Here is a 13,615-nt window from a genome sequence, read left to right as displayed (position 1 = left end):
GAAAGTTAAGACGAATTGGACGAGGAATCGATAGGTGGTCAGATATTCACATGCAACTACATATGCATGAGCGTTGACGTTAAAAGGCCAACAATGTCAAGCACGGTAGCAGATATAAATCGCAGTTTTATGAAAGGTTGCTTATGCAAATATTAACGTAATATTAAATAAGTTTTGCAAGACTTTATAGACGCAACCAGCAGAACCGATTTCTTCCCTTTCTTATTAACATTGCTCTCTTTTGACAATTGTTTTATATATTCATACGACTCCTGTGTATAAGGGTATGCTATTGGCTTTCTTTGGCACACAATGTCAGTAGAAATATATTTGTGTTAGCTGATTTAATAAGGATTTTGGCATGGCTGACTTGTACATTTTGCCCCTTTAGGTAAATCAAGCAACGTAGGAAACCATGCAATATCTAAAAACATTCCCGTCCTTAATTAAAGACAAACGTCACTTCTTATACTTTTAGTAAATGTATCTAACACTGCATCCCGATATTTCAAGATTATTGAGACCTAAGAGTTGCCAAACTAAAATTTAGGACATGATCTCACAACCATGTGTACTGAACTAATTAATATTTTCTCGTATTTTTTTAAATAAAAAAATAAGATAGGAACAAACAACTTTAAGTTGACGATATGTAAGGGTGTAAATGCATTTTGGTCTGATGTATTCCAGTAATACATGTTCACTCTGAGGTTTCTACGTACGAACCTATATAGTATCGTCTTAAATAAAGGTTCTTATATCTTAAATCTTCATATGATACCCCATTATATTCAGCAAGTTTAGAAAATGTGTTTATAAGAGTGCCTCTGGCGAGCGTATTTATATAACCTCTGGACCATTTGAATAAATTGTTTATCATATGAAGACTCTTAACATATCATTTATTATACTTAATATTGATTAGTAAAACGACCATCCTTTTTCACTTGCGCGGCCGATGAGCCGAAAACAATAAAGCAATGCCATTTCCCGCGATACGTGCATTGCATAAATGTAGTTCCCGGAATAATTTGAAACAAATTATATATCCGATCGTTTTAATTCTGTGTAATAGTATAATACATACTGAGATGATATAGAGTGATATTAACACCTTAACTTCCGTTAGTTAATTTAACTGCCTTTCGGCAATTGCGAACCGATGAACGCAACATTTTACGATATGTTCTGATCGTGAATCATCGCATATTGAAATACATGTAAAAAGAAAACTGTTTATCTTGTAGGCTTTTGTATTGTGTCAGCAGGCCACGAAAATCTTAAACGAGAATGTAAGAAAGAGTTAATTTACGATATGTTAAATGTATTATTGTCATTAGCGTTTTAATGTTTAAAAGAGATTTGAAGTTACTATAATTTACCGCATTATTGTGTCGTTATATGATAAACTGTTTCCGGTTACGGTCTGGTCGTTCTATTTACAGAATTTGTGAAAAAGAATAACTGAAATCTTATATTAAGTGCAGAATTTTTTTATAGTTCTTGAAAGCAATTATGAACTGTTTGTGTAAATATAAGTAATTAATTGCGTAATTGTGTGATACCCCGATAATGCCATCGATCCCGTTATTCATTTCTTAAATACTAGCAAAGTATAGAGAATCATACTAATAAAAAATCACTTTCTTTTCAAACTTGAGGCACATTTTGTTTGATGACGTCATAAGGTTGCAATATGTTCATGACGTAATTTCAGGATACCAAGAAAAAATATCACGTTCAAACTGAGTTTAGATTGAAATTGAAATTGAAGCAATATTTACATCTGGCTTTTAGACTTGTATATTGTGCATTCATACATGTACATCTTTTTTAAATTTATACTTAATTCGTTAGATGAGCATTTGTAGAGTAATCGTCATAAAAGTTGTATTTGACATGATGTTTGATGCTTCATTCAAATCGGTATATTTATTACTCTGTCTGGTATGTGTTCTGTGTATTGTATTTACATATATATTTATGACCTCGATTATTGTATTTATATCACCCTTGTTTGCTTTCAAGCACGGATACATTATATATAAGGATGACAATGCTAAATCGGGGCATTAGTCATGATTTTACGACATATCATAAGTTGTTATCTACAATTGTTTTTCATCATGTTCAGGGACAATCTACTCTATTAAGTTTCATGAACATTTATATGTTACTTGTAAGCTTTTATCGTTTTCTTCGATTTTTGCATATAAATGAATTTGGCTGCCATCTTGATTTTACTAAAAAGTGCCGCACGAATGAAAACATAAGTATGATCATCGACATTTTAAAAACATAAAATTGTTGGAAATCGTTAGCCTCACACACAATAAGTATTTTGTTTAAGTTTCACCGCCACCTCCAACCTTCTAAACAATTTAACCCAGGTCAATCACTCCAGTATGTTTCATATGATATAAGTTTCTTTTATATTCGAGCAAAAATGACTTGGAAAAGAAGTTCACATTCGCTTTTGATTAAACACTATGAGATTACTGGTGGAATAGTCCAAAGTCACAAAAAATAATCCAAGTATTTGCTTTCATTTCGTTTGCTTTAAAACATATTTAATAGCAGGATATTTATTTTTATTTATTTATAAGTTTGTTAATCCTAAAATGTTGAATACATGTATTCGAAAATTGATGTATTTGAGGTAGTACGTAAACCGTAAGACAGTTACAGTAGGATAAAACCTAACATAAGAAAACCTAGCATGATTATATCTATAAGAGGAAGGATTTAACTTATGATTGACCTCCAAATATTCAAAAAACATATCGCTTCACATTTATGAATTTGCAAAACGTATATGAAACATTAAACAAACCAACAACGTTCACGAAGCTTGAAATAAATTTCTCAAGAAATAAATACAGGATGCAATATCGCAATATCGATAAGGCAGAACGCTTCAATATCCTTTCATATATCGTATGTGATAGAATGGTTCACTACATTCAACCATCCGGGCAATCAGACATACACAACTAAAATGCATCGTCCAAATCCAGTTGTAAAAGACATGCTCGTATAAACAGATGTTCTGAGCGAAAACATCTCTTTTGTCGCGAATGTAGACTTTAAATATTTGATAGCGTGTATGCTGTTTAGTTCAGGTAATATTATATTCGCACAATGTCTTGAGTAAGAGGCGGACACATATGTTACTAGACCATCACCCCTCCATACTATCGAGACTAAGAAATATAAATGGATTTTTTTTTCTAACATACTTAAAAAAATAAAAATATATACTTAGGGTGCAATTAAGAGCTCGTGTGCAAATAAACTTACAAAGAACGTTTAGCCTGGGTCGGTCATCGGATTTGCGAAGTTGACCACCATTACTACCTTGACAGTGGATTTGCATGTCCTGGTGTTTTTTCTGTGAGGTGTAGTTAAGTGTACTGGTAGTGACGTCTTGTGAGGTGATTGACTCAATTCCAGAAGTGAGTTGGGTGGAGCCCAGAATCCACGTTACCGAGGCCGCCGGACGACACGTTGACGTAACACAGCGGAAAAGCTGTGGAACGTTTTCAATCACCGATATAGGGTCCTTCTTTGGAGTAAGTGTCACTGATGTGATGTCAACTTAAGAAACAATATAAAAATACTTTGTTTGCAGTAGCTATATTCAGGAATGAAAAATCATATGTGTTCATATTTTAATTTGATTTTCAAAAGAGCGTGACGCCTTGCTTTACTGTTTAAAAGAATGCTAAGCTAAAGCATAACAAAACAAAAGTTTCATCAATATAAAAAGCGTATTATCTTATATCTAATCACATTTAATTTGCCGTACGAACACAGTCGACATTTTACGCATACGTGTCACAGAAATTAAAATATCATTTTAAAGGATTTTAATGTTTTTGCTTAGTATTCAATACAATCTTAATAAAAATAATAATAATAATAATAATAATAATAAAAATGATAATAATAATAATGATAATAATAATAATAATAATAATAATAATAATAATAATAATAATAATAATAATAATAATAATAATAATGATAATAATAATAATAGTAATAATAATAATAATAATCATAATAATAATAATAATAATAATAATAATAATAATGATAATAATAATAATAATAATAATAATAATAATAATAATAATAATAATAATAATAGTAATAATAATTGTGATAAATGATTCTCATGGTATTTTCAAAAATATTAACTTGCGCCATTAAACTTAAATACTATTTTTTATTTTGGAAGTTTAACTCATGATGTGTGAACGACGTCTTGAATTACGAAATAAGTTTACTTTAAAATTTAATCGACTGAAAACAGAAATATTCCAAACGTACAAAAGTACGTGAAATTATTTTCCCCTTTTTAATTTACTTTAATCCGGACTGTAATACTCGGACGATAACCACGTCTGGTTGCAAACATATTTGATATTTATATGAAAAACTACAGAAAACGCATACACGCATTTCTGGGTTTATTCTGGTTGATTAACTTAAGAAACTGTATACTTGCTTGTAAACGTTGCATTTGATATGGAATCATTTCTGACTTACCGACAAGGTATAAATGTAAACCGAAAGTGAAAATTTCCCATATCAACTGAAAGATGTTCTAATTGGTATTTTTTCAAAATTGGATGAAAAGGGAACGTTCTGGCAACGTTCGGATGAGTATTACATAATGGCGTACGATACCAAAATATAGTTTCTTTTATCAAGCTAAAAAAATCTGGCTATATTTATCAAATCGTCAAAAATGAAATCTATATAGACGAACTCATTTGATTTAAACGGAATAAGCGTATACAAATAAATACAAAATATTAGTATTTTGTATTGGTAACCTTTGTATAAATTCGTCGTTCTTACATATTGCTTTTATGAAATAAAATGATCATTGTAACGACTTATGTACAATATTAAGTACTGTTCCCTTGGATTTTGTAAAAAAGGTCAATTTTAATGACGTATTGATAACCATTTACCATGTTTCACAGCTGAGTTTAGAATGATTGCATAAATGATTTCCTTAAGGTTAGTATAAAACTACTGTCGCTTCACCCAATAGTATTGTGTAGACTCGTTAATGTAATTTAGCTAATTTAATTTTTTTACATTTCCGTATAACAAGTTTAACGAATTAAACAATTAATCTCAGTAATTCTTTTTTTCCGACTTATCTTGACGAACAATCATTTTATGACAAACTGCCTTTATTTTTGCGTCACTGATAGGACAACACGCCTTTTGGTTTGTTTTCTAAAGAAGACAAACAAATGGCTATCTTAAAAAAAACAATATGTGAATTATCAATGTTTTAAGATGCTTAAAACATAAGTCAATAGCTTTTCGAAATGAACTGAGTATGATGTGGGAAAATGTTGTTGTCCTAACGTTGATAAATGTCTGTCCTTGCCCATTTCCCGAATTATGATTTAACCACGCCATATGAAAACCCCTTCAGATTATTCTTTATTAGTTTTATGTAGTGTTTTATTATCATCTTGAGTTGTCTTTATATCACTTTCCCCTCTTAGCACTAGAGGCGATTTATCGAAAAACAACCATCGACTCTCTAACTGTGTGCGAACAGTAGAAAGGTCTCAATGCGTTTCCTTACAATGAATGAAAAGTACTTTCAAACACAATACTTAAAGCATTGCTCTAAACATCGACTGCACATATATCGTATGGTTATCTTTATAGCATATCTTAATATATAAGAACATGCTGACAATGCCATCAAATAAACATGATATTATATATCGACGCCATGTTGTAATAGATCAGTGGCCTATGGTTATATACTAAGGCAACATTACGTACGTTTATCGTGTACTCGAGTAATTTTGTAGATGAAGCAAATACAATGTTCTTTTAGAGTATGCATTTTTCGTATAACTTAACTATTTTAAAGAGCATTGCTTACAGTACAGAGTTTAAACGTACAGTCGAAAGCGCATAATGTTTGTATGTGTCTTTATCTTTGTAAAGATATTTTCATAACGTATCTGATGCCTAATTTATGAATCTATGCTACATATAGTCAGTTCATGTTATAAAGTGCCCGTTTTGTCGAGCATGCCCTGTTTCTGCTTCCAGGCACATATGTATTTGCGATGATTTATGAAGCTTGATATGGGAAAATGTATGACATCAGTTGGACATGTTTCAAAACATTACATCATTATATCAGCTGGGGTGTTTTCTAAACGGTTTGCGACTCCAACACAATTGCAACGTTCATCGTAATCCAACGTAATACTGATCGCGAGTAACTGCTGTTAAGTCCGACCATGAGTCCCATATGCACGTATCAATGACAGTAAAAGTATATTTATCATTGAAAATATAAAATTTCTTTTATATCTGTCGTTTAAAGAAGTGTACACCTCTAGTTTATATTGTGTTCAATAACTGTTCTATAAAATATATTTACATGTGCCAGAAGTTTAAGATACTTTATCAATAACGTACCATTTGTATACAATTCTCGTATATAATATCTATAAAGGACATGCAAATACGCTTTGAGTTACCTGCGTACGTGATTTGTATTCCAGAGACCTGCGATGAGTTCATATCAACGCATGTATAAAAGCCTTCGTCGTTCTCTTCAAAGACCTTTACCGTTACGGTGAATATGTTGTATCCAACAGGCTCTGTATTATTGTTCACCATGAACTTAATTGCATTTAATGTCTCGCAACCATACATGCCGCATCTTCCCACATAGGTGCTATTTCTTCTAAACTCAATAGTACTAACACTATCACTCGTGTTGCAGGTTAACGTTATTTCACCTTGTAGTTGCGCATACTGTTTGTCAGATGTCAGCACCAAAACTCCTGAAATCGAATGTTTAAAAGTATTGGCACATATCTATGTATTCTATATCAAATGATAGTGGGGTACAATGAGGTTTGGACAATACTGTAGGAGTTCTTCAACTTATTTTTCGTTACGGTTATATGTTGCGTATAGATCCAGACCGCACAATATATTGATTCTCGAAATGATTTGAGGCTAAATATTTTGAGATTTTTCGCGATGTGTTCGCTTTCGTTATCACAAGAGGGTGTTTTACATAACCATTGAAACTCCTTGAATATTGTTGTTATACATCTTATAATATTTAAAGGCATGCACTCTTAAAATAAATAACTTGTGATAAGGAACCCTTGAGCAGGTCTCGTGACTATTTAAACCGCAACGGAGTGTTGGATATGCGTGTGAATTCATTGGTGACCGCAAATAATATACTTAAGTTATAGTTATATGACATAAAGTAAAATATTCGGAGGCGGACTGAGCGTAGCGAACATTTATTTTTAACTTCAGGTCATCTTACTGACTTAGACTACAAGCACACAAATTATGATACAGATAGTGTTTATTGGATAATTTGCAGTAGGCGGACCTTTCAACACCCGTTGAAATTCTTAATGATTAGTTCGTTATAATTGCCTTTCTTCCATTTCATTGGCGAAAGATGTAGGTTGTATTCTTAAAAATGGAAGTGCAGAGCACTACTGTTATATATATGTATCCTAAAGGGTATATATTCCACTTCGGTATGAATTTAAATCCTTGACTGATTTGATGACGTAAGAACAATTTAACTTACATGTATACATTTTACAATAATCTCATGGTATGATAATTAGAGAAAATTGCTTTTAAAAGTGCAAATTATCTTTATTTCATATTATTAAAATACTAAATATATAATTTATTTTTACTAACAAACAATTATTACCCTATGTTTTTTTGTTGTTTTTTTCATTCTGTGTTTTGTTTGGTGTTTTTTGTTGTTGTTTTTTGGGCTGTTTGTTTTTTCTTGTTTTTTTATTTACCTGACACGTTAATGTTTCGTTTATTTATTTATATATACTTATCATAATAGTCTTGCTGAATGTTATTTGTATGTTTCATGAAATATGTAGCATAGGTTTATTGACAATGTACTATGTACACGTCTTAATAAATAGTTATGTCTGTCTGTCAGTCTTGTCAGAAAAATAACCCAAGAACGGCTTGAATATAATTTAAGGTCAATAATACAAGGAACAAGGTCAAATTCAACAGTCTTATTATTACTTTGTCATTCATTAATTTCATTTTATATTTCAATATACCCTCCGCAAGGGAGATCTGAACTCACTGTTATAAGCATGTTTAAATATGTGAGAAGAAAAAGTTGTTTCATGCATGAAGTAGCAAGAACATAATACATACACGTATATAATGGGTTCAAGTCAAATGCAATATTATTGACAAAGTAACAGCAATTGTATGACAATATAAAATAAGCATAATCATCTAACGCAATATATGAACAAATGCCAATGTTTCAGTATTATTTAAACACTATCGAAGGTATTGTATACAAACAGCATCCGGATTAAGTTTGCAAATCCGGAATTTTTGCAAACTTATTTTTTTTATTTTTCACCCAATGTTTTTTATTTTTGTATTTTTAAAATGTGTTAGGTAATACTAATAAGAGATATTTTTTGTTTCCTGAAATTTAATTTAGAAATATGTTTTTTTGGCATTTAAAGTCAACTTTTCCAATGGGAGTCCCATTGGAAAATGGCCTTCCCATTGGAAAATGGCTTTTTCAAGCTTTTCCAATTGGAAAACTGGCTCTATTAAAATTGTGGGAGAATTTGGAACATAATTTTTGAAATTGAAATTGACTGTTTAATTAAGAATATTTTACACTCATTACATGAAAAATAATATATTCATTAAAAATGAAGAACCGATAGATTCATTTAAGGCATTTGTTTGCGAATCCTTCCCATGAGTGAATCTTTCCAATTGGAGGATTCCCACATTCAAAGTGGGAAAGTATGAACATTGGAAAATTCCAATTGGAATATTTGGTTAATGGGAAAATGCCAATTGGAGAATAAAGTTCAGTTTTAAAATGGGAAATTTCCAATTGGAAGGACAGGTAAGATTTTGTAATGGGAACATGTAGGAAATGGGAATAAAGAAAAATATTGCCATATTTAAAGCAAAAATTAGCAAAATGACACTTCTTACAATGTCCTTACCTGTCAACTGTCGACTTATCCATATTCCTCATCGCTGTTATACTATACAATGGTTAGCATGACGTCTAACCATCGTATTGCTTCATTAACCCTGTATCAGATACTAGTACAATTTTTTATCCGATTGAAAAAAAGACAAACAAAAAAATCCATCTTTCATCAATGTCACAAAAACGCTGTCGTTAAGCTTGATTACAAACATCTTGCCATTTAACCGATTATTTTCAAGGTTAAAGGCAACTAAAATTTGGTCAAGAATTAGCATTAATGAAGTTCTTTGAAGTCGAAGATATAAACTTTTTTACACTTCTATCTTTGTTAAAGACCACATGATTATGTTCATATATTTACACAAATTATAAAGGAGTCGGAGAGGTGATGGAGATCTATTGTATGAAAAGGCTTAATTTATGGTATTTATGGGTAAAAATAGTGAAGGAACGACTCGCCATACTGTCATTATTTCATGTACATTGTGCTATATGAAATTATTCTCGTTCACCAGAGTGATGGTGCCATGCGTTACACATTTGATTTATCACTATCAAACCTCTTGTAAATGAGAATGTGTGAATATGGTGTTGATAAATCAATGAATGGGTAAGAAAATAAACATTTTGAATTTTGAAAAAAAGAAGCCTGAACTTGAAGAATACTGCCATGACTAATGAGATGCAATGTGCCAGGCCGCAAAAGTTTTATCAGTGAACATATTAACAGACAATTAAGATATTACATTCAAACAGGGAAAAAGTAATATGAAAACCTATCGCTGTCGCTAAAGTAATGCACCAGTCAATGGTAAGCATCCCCCACCCCAGGTCCGGGGGGACAGTCGATGGTTTTGTGTTCGCGCCAAAATAGCGGGGAATTGGCCTTGGACCGACTGTGTAGCTCAAGGAATTTGTTCGAAGCGCTAGCGGTTTAAGCGCCCGGCGTGCGCCACCTCTAAAATAATCGAAGTTTACTGTGTTCATCAATATCGGAGAAACAAAGGTAATAAAATAAGCTCATAATGCACCATTTCCGACTACATACATGAGGGAGTAACCCCAAATTCCCGTAAAACAGTTTATGCCATATACTTTCGGTTCTGAGGGAGGAGCACATGTCAAAAGTTGCGCCCCTAAGTTACTACCCCTCTAACATCAATTCCTGGATCCGCACCTGCGATGTGCCATGTTTCCGCAACCTGGGAGATTTAACAAAAACGCTTCTGTTTCTGGGGCTGTGATTACGAAGTTCGTAATCACTGCTTCTGCTGTAATAAACCAAGATGATACTTGACTTCTACTACTACAAGTTACCTAGATTCACGTGCATTATTTAGCACGTTATTGCTATGTGTTTCACAAGATTTATACCATGTGTACTGCTAATATTTAGCATTCTCAAACATTTATTGTTGAATAAGATTTTAGCTGATAGCTATTTTCTATTTGTCTGAAGATGATGAAAAACATAATCTTATATATTCAACCTCAAGTCAGTTTCCTAGTCTGAATTTTGAGAGGATACAAAAAGTATTCCTGGTGGGTACAACCTTTAAGGTAAAAGACAGACACAAATACATGCTACCATACTTTTGAGAGGCTTTGCAGTGGATTTTAGTCTGAATTCCAGGGAATATTGGTCTAAAGTCCAGCGGATTTTGGTCTTAACAATATCAACATTTATTATTTAAGACTACATACAGAAATTTGAATGCATATTTACTTATATTTATTTAATGATCTAGAATACATACAATAAAAGAATAAATAATATATTATGATATTATAATCAATTGTCAATGCATATGATAAATAAATAATACATAAAACAAGAGGGCCATGATGGCCCTAAATCGCTCACCTGAGTAAAAGAGTTTAACCTTTGTTATTAATATAGCTTGTTTCTCAAAGAATATTGAACAAGAGCTGTCAAAGTATGTGACAAATGCCCCCCAATGTGACATTGATCTATGAACAACTACATAACAAAAGCACCGCGAAACGGAGCATTATACGCCCGAAGAAGATTCGGCTTGAGGTCCTTTTAATGTAGTGATGATTTGTATAAAGTTAATTGAAAATCGCTTTATTAGTTACCAAGTTATGGCCCGGACACGGAATTGCTAACGGACGAGTAACAAAGATGTGGCCCGGACACAGAATTGCTAATGCCCCCCATGGTGATTCTAGTCTTTGAGGTATGGACCTGGAAATTGCGCGCAACACATCCTTTTAATGTAGTGATGATTTGTATAAAGTTATTTGAAAATCGCTTTATTAGTTACCAAGTTATGGCCCGGACACGGAATTGCTAACGGACGAGTTACAAAGATGTGGCCCGGACACAGAATTGCTAACGCCCCCCCCCCATGGTGATTCTAGTCTTTGAGTTATGGCCTGGACATGGAATTGCTAACGTCCCCCCATGGTGATTCTAGACTTTGAGGTATGGACCTGGAAATTGCATGTGACATCCTTTTAATGTAGTGATGATTTGTATAAAGTTATTTGAAAATCACTTTATTAGTAACAAAGATGTGGCCCAGACACAGAATTGCTAACGCCCCCCCCCCCATGGTGATTCTAGTCTTTGAGGTATGGACCTGGAAATTGCGCGCGACACATCCTTTTAATGTAGTGATGATTTGTATAAAGCTATTTGAAAATCGCTTTATTAGTTACCAAGTTATGGCCCGGACACGGAATTGCTAACGGACGAGTAACAAAGATGTGGCCCGGAAACAGAATTGCTAACGCCCCCCCCCCCATGGTGATTCTAGTCTTTGAGGTATGGACCTGGAAATTGCGCGTGACACATCCTTTTGGACACGGAATTGCTAACAGACGAGTAACAAAGATGTGGCCAGGACACAGAATTGCTAACGCCCCCCATTGGTGATTCTAGTCTTTGATTTATGGCCTGGACATGGAATTGCTAACGTCCCCCCCATTGCTAACGGACGAGTAACAAAGATGTGGCCAGGACACAGAATTGCTAACGCCCCCCATTGGTGATTCTAGTCTTTGAGTTATGGCCTGGACATGGAATTGCTAACGTCCCCCCCATGGTGATTCTAGACTTTGAGGTATGGACCTGGAAATTGCATGTGACATCCTTTTAATGTAGTGATGATTTGTATAAAGTTATTTGAAAATCACTTTATTAGTAACAAAGATGTGGCCCAGACACAGAATTGCTAACGCCCCCCCATGGTGATTCTAGTCTTTGAGGTATGGACCTGGAAATTGCGCGCGACACATCCTTTTAATGTAATGATGCTTTGTATAAAGTTATTTGAAAATGACTTTATTAGTGACCAAGTTGTGGCCCGGACACGGATTTGCTAACGCACCCCCATGGTGATTCTAGTCTTTGAGGTATGGACCTGGAAATTGCGCGCGACACATCCTTTTAATGTAGTGATGATTTGTATAAAGTTATTTGAAAATTGCTTTATTAGTAACCAAGTTATGGCCCGGAAACAGAATTGCTAATGCCCCCCCATGGTGATTCTAGTCTTTGAGGTATGGACCTGGAAATTGCGCGTCACATCCTTTTAATGTAATGATGCTTTGTATAAAGTTATTTGAAAATCACTTTATTAGTGACAAAGTTGTAACGCCCCCCCCCCCATGGTGATTCTAGTCTTTGAGGTATGGACCTGGAAATTGCGCGCGACACATCCTTTTAATGTAATGATGCTTTGTATAAAGTTATTTGAAATGACTTTATTAGTGACAAAGTTGTAACCCCCCCCCCCCATGGTGATTCTAGTCTTTGAGGTATGGACCTGGAAATTGCGCGCGACACATCCTTTTAATGTAATGATGCTTTGTATAAAGTTATTTGAAAATGACTTTATTAGAGACAAAGTTGTAACGCCCCCCCCCCCCATGGTGATTCTAGTCTTTGAGGTGTGGACCTGGAAATTGCGCGCGACACATCCTTTTAAAGTAATGATGCTTTGAATAAAGTTATTTGAAAATGACTTTATTAGTTACAAAGTTGTGGCCCGGACACGGAATTGCTAACGCACCCCCATGGTGATTCTAGTCTTTAAGGTATGGACCTGGAAATTGCGCGCGACACATCCTTTTAATGTAGTGATGATTTGTATAAAGTTATTTGAAAATCGCTTTATTAGTTACCAAGTTATGGCCCGGACACGGAATTGCTAACGGACGGACAGACGGACAGACAGACGGACAGACGATGGAGGCCATAACATAATACGACCCTTCGGGCGTATAAAAAGTTTATCTTGCCTTTATGTGTCAAATACATATTGCAAGTTATATTAAATTGCCTCTGAGCAAAAAAAACAACAATCATACTAAATGACAGCCAACACTCTTTATGTCCTCATATTCAGCATTCCATTGTGAATAAACACTTTGTGTATCTTTCACCTTAGAGGTAGGGACATGGGTCTTGCACACGACACATTGTCTTGGTATGTTGAAAACATATGGCATTTTCATTTTAAAATCTGTCCATATAAGAGAAAGTCACAGCGCGGACACGACAGCCTATAATTTCCTTCAGGTTGCCATGGC

At 33.8% G+C, this 13,615-nt stretch overlaps 1 protein-coding gene across 1 annotated transcript in view; it reads right to left on the bottom strand.

The window, feature by feature from the left end:
• LOC128234320 (CD166 antigen homolog) overlaps positions 1-13,615 on the bottom strand; it is a 97,741-nt gene that overhangs the window by 30,976 nt on the left and 53,150 nt on the right. Inside the window, exons 3-4 of the mRNA XM_052948495.1 lie at positions 6,540-6,848; positions 3,301-3,597 (exon numbers count right to left, since the gene is read on the bottom strand). Coding sequence (XP_052804455.1) covers positions 3,301-3,597; positions 6,540-6,848 — 606 coding nt within the window. The remainder of the gene's footprint in view (positions 1-3,300; positions 3,598-6,539; positions 6,849-13,615) is intronic.

This window comes from Mya arenaria, chromosome 5, assembly GCF_026914265.1.
Source record: "Mya arenaria isolate MELC-2E11 chromosome 5, ASM2691426v1".
Taxonomy (NCBI): Eukaryota; Metazoa; Mollusca; class Bivalvia; order Myida; family Myidae; genus Mya; species Mya arenaria.
The sequence above is the reverse complement of the archived record's forward strand: the minus strand, read 5'-3'. Positions and strand labels throughout refer to the sequence as shown.